This window comes from Schistocerca gregaria, chromosome 11, assembly GCF_023897955.1.
Source record: "Schistocerca gregaria isolate iqSchGreg1 chromosome 11, iqSchGreg1.2, whole genome shotgun sequence".
In the NCBI taxonomy this organism is placed as follows: Eukaryota; Metazoa; Arthropoda; class Insecta; order Orthoptera; family Acrididae; genus Schistocerca; species Schistocerca gregaria.
In genome coordinates this window covers 97,069,368-97,084,079 of record NC_064930.1, presented here as the reverse complement: position 1 = coordinate 97,084,079, position 14,712 = coordinate 97,069,368, and the positions used below count along the sequence as shown (strand labels likewise).

The window sequence follows — 14,712 nt, the reverse complement described above, 5'->3', positions numbered from 1 at the left end:
GCCTAACGGTGTGCGGGACCGTAGCCCAGCTTCATGGAGACGGTTGCGAATGGTCCTCGCCGATACCCCAGGAGCAACAGTGTCCCTAATTTGCTGGGAAGTGGCGGTGCGGTCCCCTACGGCACTGCGTAGGATCCTACGGTCTTGGCGTGCATCCGTGCGTCGCTGCGGTACGGTCCCAGGTCGACGGGCACGTGCACCTTCCGCCGACCACTGGCGACAACATCGATGTACTGTGGAGACCTCACGCCCCACGTGTTGAGCAATTCGGCGGTACGTCCACCCGGCCTCCCGCATGCCCACTATACGCCCTCGCTCAAAGTCCGTCAACTGCACATACGGTTCACGTCCACGCTGTCGCGGCACGTTACCAGTGTTATAGACTGCGATGGAGCTCCGTATGCCACGGCAAACTGGCTGACACTGACGGCGGCGGTGCACAAATGCTGCGCAGCTAGCGCCATTCGACGGCCAACACCGCGGTTCCTGGTGTGTCCGCTGTGCCGTGCGTGTGATCATTGCTTGTACAGCCCTCTCGCAGTGTCCGGAGCAAGTTTGGTGGGTCTGACACACCGGTGTCAATGTGTTCTTTTTTCCATTTCCAGGAGTATATTTGAAATGGCATTATTAAAGGTTTTTGGCTATTCAGCAATGGCATCAGTCTGACACAGCAAGGATATGACGGTACTGCAATTAGCTGGTGATGGATCACTTTTATGAGCGGTCTGCCTGTCGCAGAAGTATCGATAGTCACCTGTAAGCTGAAAGGGTGATGCCATGTTTCAGAATCGTCCGCAATGGAAGTGGTTAAGGACGTCACGGAGAAGGCGGCCGTGGACCTGGGGGACCTGCTGGACGCCGCGGACGGCGCCGTGGTGACGCTGACGGCGGGCGACACGCGGCTGTTGGCGCACAGGGCCGTCCTGGCGGACAGGAGCCCCGTGTTCGCCGCCATGTTCGCCCACGACACCCTGGAGGCCAGCAGCGGCGCGGTGAGCATAGCCGACATCGGGGGCCCGGTGCTGAGGCAGCTCGTCTCCTACCTGTACACCCTGCGGGCCCCCCAGCTGCCCGCCACGGCCCCCCAGCTGCTGGCCGCAGCGGATAAGTACGGGGTGTCGCCGCTGAAGGCGGAGTGTGAGCGACAGGTGGCCGACCAGCTGAGTGTCGAGACCGCGGCGGCCGCAGCCGTCCTCGCAGTCCGGCACTCCTGCAGTGACCTCAGGCGCGCCGCCATCGAATTTATTAAGACTCGTACCCACGAGGTGATGGCCACTCAGGGGTGGGCAGATGCGATGCTTCATCAACCGAAAGACTTGATCGAAGTGAGCCGGTTGCTGTACGAGCCACGACCGCAAAGCAGGTAAGTGCGAGACAACCCACTCATTTGTGACTCTCAGTTTTGGATGTGTGCGTGTGTGTGCATGTGCGTGTGTGTGTGTGTGTGTGTGTGTGTGTGTGTGTGTGTGCACTTACTGGTCTATAATTTTTGCTGCTGAGTTTCCTTATGTGTGTCTCCGCTGTAAAATACACAATCATTGACTGTCATTTCCTGATAGCTCATGATGCTATCACTGTCCTCTTGTAGCAGGTTCATTGAGTCCCTAAACTGAGTCCAGATCCTTAAGCGGTATGTTATCTGACAAAAATAATCAGACAACCAGTTTCTACACATTATTCTGTCGAACTACGTGTGAACAAATGTTGTTCGCTGACTCTGAGCACTATGGGACCTAACATCTCAGGTCATCAGTCCCCTAGAACTTAGAACTACTTAAACCTCACTAACCTAAGGACATCACACACATCCATGCCCGAGGCAGGACTCGAACCTGCGACCGTAGCAGTTCTGCGGTTCCGGACTGCAGCCCCTAGAACCGCACGGCCACTGCAGCCGGCTACAAATGATGCTATTTAGGTTTTGGCATGAAGTGTCAGGAGAAAAGGGTACATTCACAGTGTGAATACAACGTGATCCATTCTTCTGTGCACACAAAGCTGTATTGCCCAGCACAGGATCAGGCACAGCGATGCCTGCATCCTGTATGTATCGCTGTAAGCCTGATCACATAAAGTAGCATTTAAAATTGTTCAGTGCTTGTTTGGCTGATGAAAATGAGACACCTCTGAATAGTGATCCAAAATACTAAAAATTTGACAGGAGGGTTCCGAAAGAAGGGGCTGATCAACATGAATCCCAAGCCACCTAAAAGAGAAGTTAGTTTAAAGCTCATAAGTTAATTCACCCAATTCGCCCTATCGTTGACAATACGGGAAGTGCCTAGCACAAGCTGGCGAAATATTTGCATACTAAGATTAAAGAAAATTTAGTTTTTAGTAAAACCTATTCCGTTAAAAATTGCATTCATTTAGCTACCAGTTTACATGAGGTATCTTGTTCTGAAGATTCTAAACTAGTATCATTTGACATTGTTGTTGTTGTTGTTGTCGTCTTCAGTCCTGAGACTAGGTTGATTCAGCTCTCCATGCTACTGTATCCTGTACAATCTTCTTCTTCTCCCAGAACCCACTGCAACCCACATCCTTCTGAATCTGCTTAGTGTATTCATCTCTTGGTCTCCCTCTACGATTTTTACCCTCTACGCTGCCCTCCAATACTAAATTGGTGATCCCTTGATGCCTCAGAACATGTCCTACCAACCGCTCCCTTCTTCTGGTCAAGTTGTGCCACAAACTTCTCTTCTCCCCAATTCTATTCAATACCTCCGCATTAGTTACGTGATCTACCCATCTATTCTTCAGCATTATTCTGTAGCACCACATTTCGAAAGCTTCTATTCTCTTCTTGTCCAAACTATTTATCGTCCATGTTTTACTTCCATACATGGCTACACTCCATACAAATACTTTCAGGAATGACTTCCTGACACTTAAATCTATACTCGATGTTAACAAATTTCTCTTCTTCAGAAACTCTTTCCTTGCCATTGCCAGTCTACATTTTATACCCTTTCTACTTCGACCATCATCAGTTATTTTGCTCCCCAAACAGCAAAACTCATCTACTAGTTTAAGTGTCTCATTTTCTAATCTAATTCCCTCAGCATCACCCGACTTAATTCGACTACATTCCATTACCCTCGTTTTGCTTTTGTTGATGTTCATCTTATATCCTCCTTTCAAGACACTATCCATTCCGTTCAACTGCTCTTCCAAGTCCTTTGCTGTCTCTGACAGAATTACGATGTCATCGGCGAACCTCAAAGTTTTTATTTCTTCTCCATGGATTTTAATACCTACTCCAAATTTTTCTTTTGTTTCCTTTACTGCTTGCTCAATATACAGATTGAATAACATCAGGGAGAGGCTACAACCCTGTCTCACTCCCTTCCCAACCACTGCTTCCGTTTCATGTCCCTTGACTCTTATAACTGCCATCTGGTTTCTGTACAAATTGTAAATAGCCTTACGCTCCCTAAATTTTACCCCTGCCACCTTCAGAATTTGAAAGAGAGTTTTCCAGTCAACATTGTCAAAAGCTTTCTCTAAGTCTACAAATGCTAGAAACGTAGGTTTGCCCTTCCTTAATCTAGCTTCTAAGATAAGTCGTAGGGTGAGTATTGCCTCACGTGTTCCAACATTTCTACGGAATCCAAACTGATCTTCCCCGAGGTCGGCTTCTACCAGTTTTTCCATTCGTCTGTAACAAGTTTCTATACTAATGTACCGGTCGACCACACACTGCAAATAGTAGAGAGCAATTTGCGTCACTACAAAAAACTTTTGGATAAAGAGATCAATGAGTTGATGATGCTGCTACGGATGAGTTTAAGACACAACTACTTTACATTTAATGAGAGATTTTACTTACAACCAGCAGGTTTGTCTATGGAGAGCACCTAGCTGGGATTTTATCAGAAATTTTTATGAACTACTTAGAGTCTGATTCTTTTGCCAATGACAGAGACATTCTTAGGAGAATAAAATTTTACAAAAGATATGTTGACGACATTCTATTAATCATTGATGGTTCTCAAAGTGATGTAGACCATATTTTTTCGATTTTTAATGAGCTTCACCATAATATCAGTTTTACAATTGAGCAAGAATCCGATACTAGGTCATTAAATTTTTTGGACCTCAGTTTAACTGTGGTTGACAACAGCATTAAATTTGATATTTTTCGGAAAAATACGTTTTTCTACAATATTATACCTGCAGACTCGGCCCATCCGTACACCCATAAGATGGCCTTTTAACATTCTAATATTGACAGAGTTACAGCTATCCCTCTTGCACCAGATACGGTAGAAACTGAACTGGTCACACTTGAGAGTATTGCTACAAATAATGGTTATAGGCCTCAGTTGGTAAGACAGATGTATAACAAGAAAATAAATAATAATAATATTACGTCTTCCACCCTAGGGGATGCGTCAGATGACAAACAGGTGGCAACGATCCCTTACACAGGCTATATAAGTTACAAATTGGGGTGTTTACACAGAGCCCATAATTTCAGAGACGCCTATTCTACTAATAACAGTTTACATAGGAATTTAATCCACTCCTTGCACAATAAGAGCTATAAACTTTCCCAATCAGGAGTATATAAAATTACATGCGGGGTTTGTCCAAAATTTTACATCGGTAAAACGGGGCGATCTCTTGGTCTCAGGTATAAAGAGCATATACCTACTAGAAGCGGTGACGGTACTAAGGGCTCTACTTATGCGGAACACCTTGTGCAAACGGCTCATGCGCCGAGCCCTCCAGTTAATGTCGAGTTACTTCATGCTGAGGTTAAGGGCTTAAAACTGGATGTTTTGGAAGAAATGCAGATCTTTGAGCACCTGCAACATGATAAAGACAATATCCTTAACGAGCAACTCCTACTAAGAAACAGAAAATTTTTTGATGGTTCCTCACCTTTAATTTGTTCTTCATACTCGTAAATCTGATGATCTGGGTATTTTAACATGCGTGCACTGACTGGCGAGCGCGGTTGGTCAAGCTGTTCATCTTTTTTTCTTTTTTCTTCATTTCCTTTACGATGAAGGTGATTTTAGCCCGTTGAACACCTCACGTTTTATCCCTATATCTTTATTACCACGACGTCTTTAGATTACGTCCCCCCCCCCCCCCCCCAGGCTAACTATTGGCTTTAGGCATAGTTTTTAAGAGTTCCTCCTGTTGTCATAGGTAGCTTCATATATGTTTCTTTCCTGGCATAAGCAACCGTGAGCGGTTATTTTTAAGCTTCATCTCCTATTTAGCTCGTCACTTATTCTATCCATTCTATTTTTTGATATACGTTGATCCACGGCTGGGAATGTAAGGGCTATTTAGCCCCGACCCAGGTATAAACTTTCTCGTATTTGTATGCACATACGCATTCAAGTAACTTACCTTGTCTTGAGCATGTTGCATAGATAGCGGGTCGGGCTTGTAAGTGGGCGACCGTTTGTAGCTGCAGTTTATGGCGGGTCGTGGCCAATCGAACATAGGCCGGTGTGAGGTGGAGCGTACACCATTAAGTTAAGTAGTGGTTTAGACTTTGCACATATGTACTGTCTGTGTTTTTCCTTTTTACGTTTATAAATGTATAGCTTAATCTACATCTACATTTATACTCCGCAAGCCACCCAACGGTGTGTGGCGGAGGGCACTTTCCGTGCCACCGTCATTACCTCTCTTTCCTGTTCCAGTCTCGTATGGTTCGCGGGAAGAACGACTGTCTGAAAGCCTCCGCGCGCGCTCTAATCTCTCTAATTTTACATTCGTGATCTCCTCGGGAGGTATAAGTAGGGGGAAGCAATATATTCGATACCTCATCCAGAAACGCACCCTCTCGAAACTTGGCGAGCAAGCTATACCGCGATGCAGAGCGCCTCTCTTGCAAAGTCTGCCACTTGAGTTTGTTAAACATCTCCGTAACGCTATCACGCTTACCAAATAACACTGTGACGAAACGCGCCTCTCTTCTTTGGATCTTCTCTATCTCTTCCGTCAACCCGATCTGGTACGGATCCCACACTGATTAGCAATACTCAAGTATAGGTCGAACGAGTGTTTTGTAAGCCACCTCCTTTTCTAAGGACTCTCCCAATGAATCTCAACCTGGTACCCGCCTTACCAACAATTAATTTTATATGATCATTCCACTTCAAATCGTTCCGCACGCTTACTCCCAGATATTTTACAGAAGTAACTGCTACCAGTGTTTGTTCCGCTATCATATAATCATACAATAAAGGATCCTTCTTTCTATGTGTTCTTTTAATCATTGACAAAGGTCTTCTGAGGCACTTGTGGGTTTTATTGTTCTGAAGAAGCTGTAGTTATATACGCCGAAACCTAGGTTAACACTAGGTGCTTTTGTCGCAACCGAAGCGGCTTTCGAGTTTTTTAATATATTGACCAACGATTGCTGACGCGCTGCGATGTTGAAGGTTCTTAAACCTCTCAATAGTGTCACGCTGCAGAAAGATGACGACCAAGTACGTCACTTCTGACTGACACATCGAGCAAGGTAGCGTACTGCACAACGGTTCGAGGAGCCCGGCAACATATTTACAGTTTTCGACGGCTGATGTTGATCTGTGGAATTTTCATCGTGTAGTAAAGCATACTACTATCAGAGCAATCGCTATTGACACCTCAGTACTACAGCTTCGTTCTCTGTCACTTTCTTTCTACGTGCAAACCATGCGTCAATAGCTTTCCCAACATAATTCTTTGTTCTCTTCAAATTCACACAGCACACAGGAGATGTTGAATTGCTCTAAAGGCACATTATACGAAAGAAAAATGCCACGCTGCCTGGGCTTGTACGGAAGATGTTCAGAAAACCAGGTGAAGTAAGCATCGGTCCTCCAGTGTATGGCCAGGCACACCTCTCTCAACCTGAGACCACCTTACGGGAGCACAAGCCAGGCCTCACGGGGGTTCGCGCTGGTGGCATAAAACCGACTCTTCCCATCTCATTGCCTTCTCATCACTATTCAGCCGTTACATAAAGTTCACACCGTACTTGGATCCGTTTCCTTCTGTGACACACAGAATAATATGCTGTACTCCACCCTCAGTGCATAGGCCTCTAACGTCTGCCTGCCTATCTCGACTGCTCTATGACTTTACTACAGCCACCCAGTGAACGCCACAGACTTTCAATCCACTGTGGCAATACCTGTCATATTGTCTGTCCCATCTATTGCTGTGGCTATTCCACCTCTGATAGTCTGAACTTTAAAGAGTCTCTGAGACCAAAAACCCCTTCTTCCTGCACCATCTGACAGTTACATATGCCCATACAAGCCTAGTAGCAATTAACACCAATAAATCGTCATTTATTTTTCATACAGATTCTGATACTTAGGCAACTTTTGTTTGGCATTTGACGCACGGGAAACGTTGTGTTTGAGATGACACTACTAGCATTCCCTCAACCAACTTATAACCTGTATTGTAAATCATTCAATCTACTTCTCTTTTATTCCTACCCTTATATCCACGCTGGTCATTGTAGACATCAGTTTCTGCTGCTCGGAGTGGCCGTGCGGTTTGAGATGCCGCGTCACGGATTGCGCTGCCCCTCCCGCTGGAGGTTCTTAGCATAAGTTTGTTTAAGTGGTGTGTAACTCTAGGGACCGATGACTTCAGCAGTTTGCTCCTATAGAAATTCACACACACATTTGAACATCGGTGTCTCGAGCAATTTACCATTCATTTCTCTGGTATATGAAGAACAAATTTCATCAGCGTAACACCGGCACTGCAGTATCGTATTTCTCTGCCTACACCGGGCAGGCAACTTTCAACCACAATGTCTGACCTGTACCAGAATACACATCATGGATGTGCGAGTACAGTTCGGTCGTGCGGTAGCGTTCTCGCTTCCCACGCCCGGGTTCCCGGGTTCGATTCCCGGCGGGGTCAGGGATTTTCTCTGCCTCGTGATGGCTGGGTGTTGTGTGGTTGGTTTAAGTGGTGTGTAAGTCTAGGGACCGATGACCTCAGCAGTTTGCTCCTATAGAAATTCACACACACATTTGAACATCGGTGTCTCGAGCAATTTACCATTCATTAGTTAGTTAGGTTTAAGTAGTTCTAAGTTCTAGGGGACTGATAACCATAGATGTTAAGTCCCATAGTGCTCAGAGCCATTGGAACCATTTGAATTTTGAAGTACAGTTCGTGGGTGTATTTTTGACAACACACGGAAGTTAAGGCCTGGCTGTGACTCGTCCACAGACAGCCGAATGGTGTGGCGACCGCCCGCGATAAGTGGGAAACGCGGGTCCGAGTCCCAGTCCAGAACATATTTTCCATTCTACAGCATTTTCCATTCGCAATTGCGAATTCATCTGATGTGTTTCGTAACGGCTGTGGTCGCCGCACCGTATCGTTATCAGCATAACACCAGCACTGCAAATATCGTAAACTTATTTTATTTCAGTAGCAAGTCCACAGCACAGGTGTGTTAACTGTAAGACGGCAGAGTTGTGAGGGAGAGGAGGAAGCATGCATTGGCTGGCGAGGGGAGGGGAGACGTTTGGGGGGGGGGGGGGGGACAAGACAAGCCTACCAGTTTCAGTGCCGGCACTACAAATTGCACGCACGTCATGCTTACACGAAAGCAGCCGAAAGGCTTGGAAGTAAAACCCGCTTTAAATGTTGTTCGTAAACGAAACTGAAATCGTCATATATATATATATATATATATATATATATATATATATATATATATATATATATATATATATATATATATCCTCCTGTTACGAGTATACAATAACAAGGAAGAAGGAGACACATATGCAGATTTACCAAAATCCTTATTAGCCAATTCTGAAATATGATAAGTGCGAAAAGCAATAATGTCTCTGTCAACAAAACTTTCCAGTCCAGGAACACTTGGTACTCCAGTACCTCCTCGAACAATGGCAACGGTAAACCATCCGTTACCACGGCCAAACGTATCGTTTATATCTAAACTAAAATTAAGTCTACAACCGACGAAAACAGCAGGACCATCCAGCAGAGCTTGTGCAGCGACAGACTTAAATGGAATACGATTCTTCTTGTCTCCAGCTGTTGTAGCAAATTCGATGTTCTCGATGGTCTTGTAGACTGTTTGTTTAGAACCGCCGCCGTCAATGTCAGCCAGTTTGCCGTGGCATACGGAGCTCCATCGCAGTCTTTAACAATGGTAGCATGCCGCGACAGCGTGGACGTGAACCGTATGTGCAGTTGACGGACTTTGAGCGAGGGCGTATAGTGGGCATGCGGGAGGCCGGGTGGACGTACCGCCGAATTGCTCAACACGTGGGGCGTGAGGTCTCCACAGTACATCGATGTTGTCGCCAGTGGTCGGCGGAAGGTGCACGTGCCCGTCGACCTGGGACCGGACCACAGCGACGCACGGATGCACGCCAAGACCGTAGGATCCTACGCAGTGCCGTAGGGGACCGCACCGCCACTTCCCAGCAAATTAGGGACACTGCTGCTCCTGGGGTATCGGCGAGGACCATTCGCAACCGCCTCCATGAAGCTGGGCTACGGTCCCGCACACCGTTAGGCCGTCTTCCGCTCACGCCCCAACATCGTGCAGCCCGCCTCCAGTGGTGTCGCGACAGGCGTGAATGGAGGGACGAATGGAGACGTGTCGTCTTCAGCGATGAGAGTCGCTTCTGCCTTGGTGCCAATGATGGTCGTATGCGTGTTTGGCGCCGTGCAGGTGAGCGCCAAAATCAGGACTGCATACAACCGAGGCACACAGGGTCTGTGTGTCTTGTCAACAACAATAGTTGGCGTCGGTTTGGACTTGGCCACATACCAAACTTTTCAGGGCATCATTCCAACTTAAAACTTGTTACTCCTAGCGAATGGCTAAAAAGAATTCGAAATGACTCTTTGTGTAAACCCAACAGAGATGCTAGGTGCAGGGCTAAATTTCCACTGCACATGGACGTTTTTGTGACATTATTTGCAGTTCAGATGTGTGTACGCCTCGCCACTGGTGAACTAAGCCGATATTTTACATGTATTTGTGGCTAGAACACGACACTGGAGACTGACTCAAACCCCGGTAAAGTAACAATTTGTTTTGTTTTGTCATTTCTGTTTTTCATATCGGTACTGGAGAAATATTTGGATAAATAACATATTATTGTGCTTAGTTGACACTCCTATTAGGAGCTGTGTTCATATCCTCATCCAACACAAAACATTATGGAACGTCATTTAAAGATTTCAGTGTTTAAACATGTGCACGCTAGCTTAGCTGTGGCTGAAACGATATTTAAGATCTTTGGTATTTAGCTAACAGAGACAATGGTTGTTCGATTTGAGTCCTGGATGTCAGTGTGTACTGAAGTTTTCGTCACGTAATTTCAAACTGAAAGTTCGTTTTTTAAATGTCATTTATTGCAATAATAACATTCTTTCTGGTGTCATTATTGTGATATTAGTCTGATTGTGCACTGACAGTCTTACTTATCAGTTTGCTCAAGTGAAACGCCCTTACCAGAAAAGAGAGCAGAGGGACTGCAAGACAGCAACACTACAAGGGTGCGTACAAATCAGGTGGAGTGGAATTCGGGCCGTTTCGATGATTTCGAGGGTGATAGTACCTGAGCTGACCTGTCGAGTACTTCCATAATTACGTTTTCTGCAAGTCTTGGCCATTGTACGTACCTTACGCCCACACTTGGTTTTGAACTACCTGTTGCATGGTGTTGTGATTAACTGCTGTGGGGCGCTCAGGTGGTGCAACCTAATGTTATTGGCTCACTGATAAGTCACTTGTATTATCTGGAGCGCTATCCTAGTGTTCGGTGCGTGTTCTGTGGCGGTTGCCAGTGTGTGGACGGTCCCTCAACAGTGCTGGCCCCAGTGAGCCACCCCCACTTCCCCACGAGGAGGCGCACGCCAGCTCACAGTCTGCCTCTCCCTGTATGTGCAGCATACCAGCCGCCACCACCGCCACCACCGCCACCACCGCCGCCACTGCCGCCGCCACCACTGCCGGTGCACGCCACCAGACCAGTGTCGCAGCTGCACCACCCACGTCTCCTCCACCTAATGAGGCCACTGTCTCTCGCATGCGGTGAGTTCCCTCACTACACACACACACACACACACACACACACACACACACACACACACACACACAGACGCACACATACACGCATTAGCACTCCATTGCAGAGAAGGTATAAAAACAGGAAAAGGAAATGCAAAGGCACAGCCTACATTCAAAGAGCGTCAGCAAGTTGAAATGAAAAGGAAACTGGAACATACAGTCAGATGATTAAGGGAAGGGTATCCACAGAATGAGAAAGTTCTATAATGAGAGAAAGGTCAATTAAAAATGGTTCAAATGGCGCCACTGCCACCGCCACCACTGCCGGTGCACGCCACCAGACCCCTGTCGCAGCTGCACCACCCATGTCTCCTCCACCTAATGAGGCCACTGTCTCTCGCATGTGGTGAGTTCCCTCACTACACACACGCACTCACACACGCACACACACACACACACACACACACACACACACACACACACACATACACGCATTAGCACTCCATTGCAGAGAAGGTATAAAAACAGGAAAAGGAAATGCAAAGGCACAGCCTACATTCAAAGAAGGTCAGCAAGGTGAAATGAAAAGGAAACTGGAACATACAGTCAGATGATTAAGGGAAGGGTATCCACAGAATGAGAAAGTTCTATCATGAGAGAAAGGTCAATTAAAAATGGTTCAAATGGCTCTGAGTACAATGCAACTTAACTTCTGAGGTCATCAGTCGCCTACAACTTAGAATTAATTAAACCTACTTCAGAGGTCATCAGTCGCCTAGAACTTAGAACTAATTAAACCTAACTAACCTAAGGATATCACACACATCCATGCCCGAGGCGGGATTCGAACCTGCGACCATAGCGGTCGCTCGGCTCCGGACTGTAGCGCCCAGAACCGCACGGTCACTCTGGCCGGCAATTAAAAATGGGTTGGTAAGGAAAACAGTGATCTACTATGAACATTTCAGTGACATATTCGCGTCAGAATCAGTAAACCAATCCTACAATAACTCTAGCACGTGAGGCGACGTCACACACAGAAAATCCAGTCACACAGAGCGATTATGAGAGCACTGTATGCATAACACTGTATTCAAAAAGATATAAACATCTAAAAATCATGGTGTATTGGAATGCCGTAGCAGGGCGCGAGTAGACAGATTTATTTATGAGACAATTTAGGGTCGTTGGTAGAAACAGAGCAAGGATTCTAGACCTCTGGGTTAAAGTTGTGCTGGTAACAAGAATTACTCTGTTCAAGAATCCAAACAAAAGCAACAGCTGGCAGAGGTGGTCTGTTCTGCCTAAGCCCCTCAGGGTTTGGACCAACACGTTTGCACCACTGTATTTTTTCGCAGGAGGTAGTCCGAGTAACAACACACATGCAAAGCAGAATCTCTCCCTACTGTAGATCGTATTTCTGTCTGTCAGCACATGTAGAGTGCTCAGATCCACTCATTTATTTCTGGGAGGAGGGGGTGCAGGGCTGGCCTCTTCACCACACAGTAGCATTTGCATCCAAAGTTTACACATGTTCGGTTTGGTTCATACTCCATCGACATAACAGCGTTTGGCACCGATCTCAATGTCTGATATCTGGAGTGTTGGGTGTTTATGTGTTGTCATCCTTGCATTTAATTTCACTGAAGGATCTTTGGGCTTTGCTATGTGCTGAATGTGTGCACCCTACGATAAATTTTTATTTATGTATTGTGAAACTTACTGCAGTCATTCCACTTTATCGTCCTTCGAACTTGGACATGCATTTTTAGTGACCTATAATACTGTATACTTGTCATTACCTGACTATTGTTCTTCTTCTTTCTTTCATCAATGAATTCATGTATTTTTTTTCCGTTTGCTAAGATTTCTTCACAGTTGCTTTCCTTGCTGAAACACTAGCCCGATCATCTTCCCTGTTTCGCCTTTTCAGAGACATCTGCTACTGTTCAAATGGAATTCCAGCTGAGACATTCATTATCGCTTTATCTACAGTCTCACAGAAGTTCAAAAACCCATTTCATTCCTCAGCATTTCAGTATTCCATTTACCTACACACCGATTGCTCCTAACGGTTCTCTCAAGCTTCAGTTTGTTCATCACCATAACTAACTCGTGTTTTGACCCTGCGTATGCTCCAGGGTACATCTTACAGTTCATTGAGTAAAACAGAAGTGATTTCTGGCGTTCCCCGAGGTAGTGATATAGGCCCTTTGCTGTTCCTTATCTATATAAACGATTTTGGAGATAATCTGAGCAGCCGTCTTCGGTTGTTTGTAGATGACACTGTCGTTTATCGACTAATAAAGTGATCATAAGATCAAAGGAAACTGCAAAACGATTTAGAAAAGATATCGGAACGGCAGTTGACCCTAAATAACGAAAAGTGTGAGGTCATCCACATGAGTGCTAAAAGGAACTCGTTAAACTTCGGTTACACGATTACATCTACATCTACATCTACATTTACACTCCGCAAGCTACCCAATGGTGGGTGGCGGAGGGCACTTTAAGTGCCACTGTCATTACATCCCTCTTCTGTTCCAGTCGCGTATGGTTCGCGGGAAGAACGACTGCCGGAAAGCCTCCGTGCGCGCTCGAATCTCTCTAATTTTACATTCGTGATCTCCTCGGGAGGTATAAGTAGGGGGGAGCAATATATTTGATACCTCATCCAGATACGCCCCCTCTCGAAACCTGGCGAGCAAGCTACACCGCGATGCAGAGCGACTCTCTTGTAGAGTCTGCCACTTGAGTTTGCTAAACATCTCCGTAGCGCTATCACGCTTACCAAATAACCCTGTGACGAAACGCGCCGCTCTTCTTTGGATCTTCTCTATCTCCTCCGTCAACCCAATCTGGTATGGATCCCACACTGATGAGCAATACTCAAGTATAGGTCGAAAGAGTGTTTTGTAAGCCTTCTCCTTTGTTGATGGACTGCATTTTCTAAGGACTCTCCCAATGAATCTCAACCTGGTACCCGCCTTACCGACAATTAATTTTATATGATCATTCCACTTCAAACCGTTCCGCATCCATACTCACAGATATTTTACAGAAGTAACTGCTACCAGTGTTTGTTCCGCTACCATATAATCATACAATAAAGGATCCTTCTTTCTATGTATTCGCGATACACTACATTTCTCTATGTTAAGGGTCAGTTGCCACTCCCTGCACCAAGTGCCTATCAGCTGCAGATCTTCCTGCATTTCGCTGCAATTTTCTAGTGCTGCAACTTCTCTGTATACTACAGCATCATCCGCGAAAACCCGCATGGAACTTCCGACATTAATCAGTCTAATCTAAAAGCTGTAAATTCAAGTAAATACCTAGGTATTACAATTACGAACAATTTAAATTTGAAGGAACACATTGAATATGTTGTCGGGAAGGCTAACGAAAGACTGCGTTTTATTGGTTGGACACTTAGACCTACTAAGGAGACTGACAACACTACGCTTGTCGGTCCTCTTTTAGAATACTGCTTCGCAATGTGGGATCCTTACCAGATAGGACTGACGGAGTACATGGAAAAAGTTCAAAGAAAGGCAGCACGTTTTGTATTATGGCGAAATATGGGAGAAAGTGTCACAGAAATGACACAGGATTTGGGCTGGACATCATTAAAAGAAAGGCGCTTTTCGTTGCGACGGTATCTT

At 45.8% G+C, this 14,712-nt stretch overlaps 1 protein-coding gene across 1 annotated transcript in view; it reads left to right on the top strand.

Annotated features, from left to right (window-relative positions):
• Positions 1-14,712, top strand: part of LOC126294982 (poly [ADP-ribose] polymerase tankyrase-1-like) — a 51,667-nt gene that overhangs the window by 19,269 nt on the left and 17,686 nt on the right. The window contains exons 2-3 of the mRNA XM_049987216.1: positions 787-1,363; positions 10,928-11,071. Coding sequence (XP_049843173.1) covers positions 798-1,363; positions 10,928-11,071 — 710 coding nt within the window. The 5' untranslated portion in view covers positions 787-797. The remainder of the gene's footprint in view (positions 1-786; positions 1,364-10,927; positions 11,072-14,712) is intronic.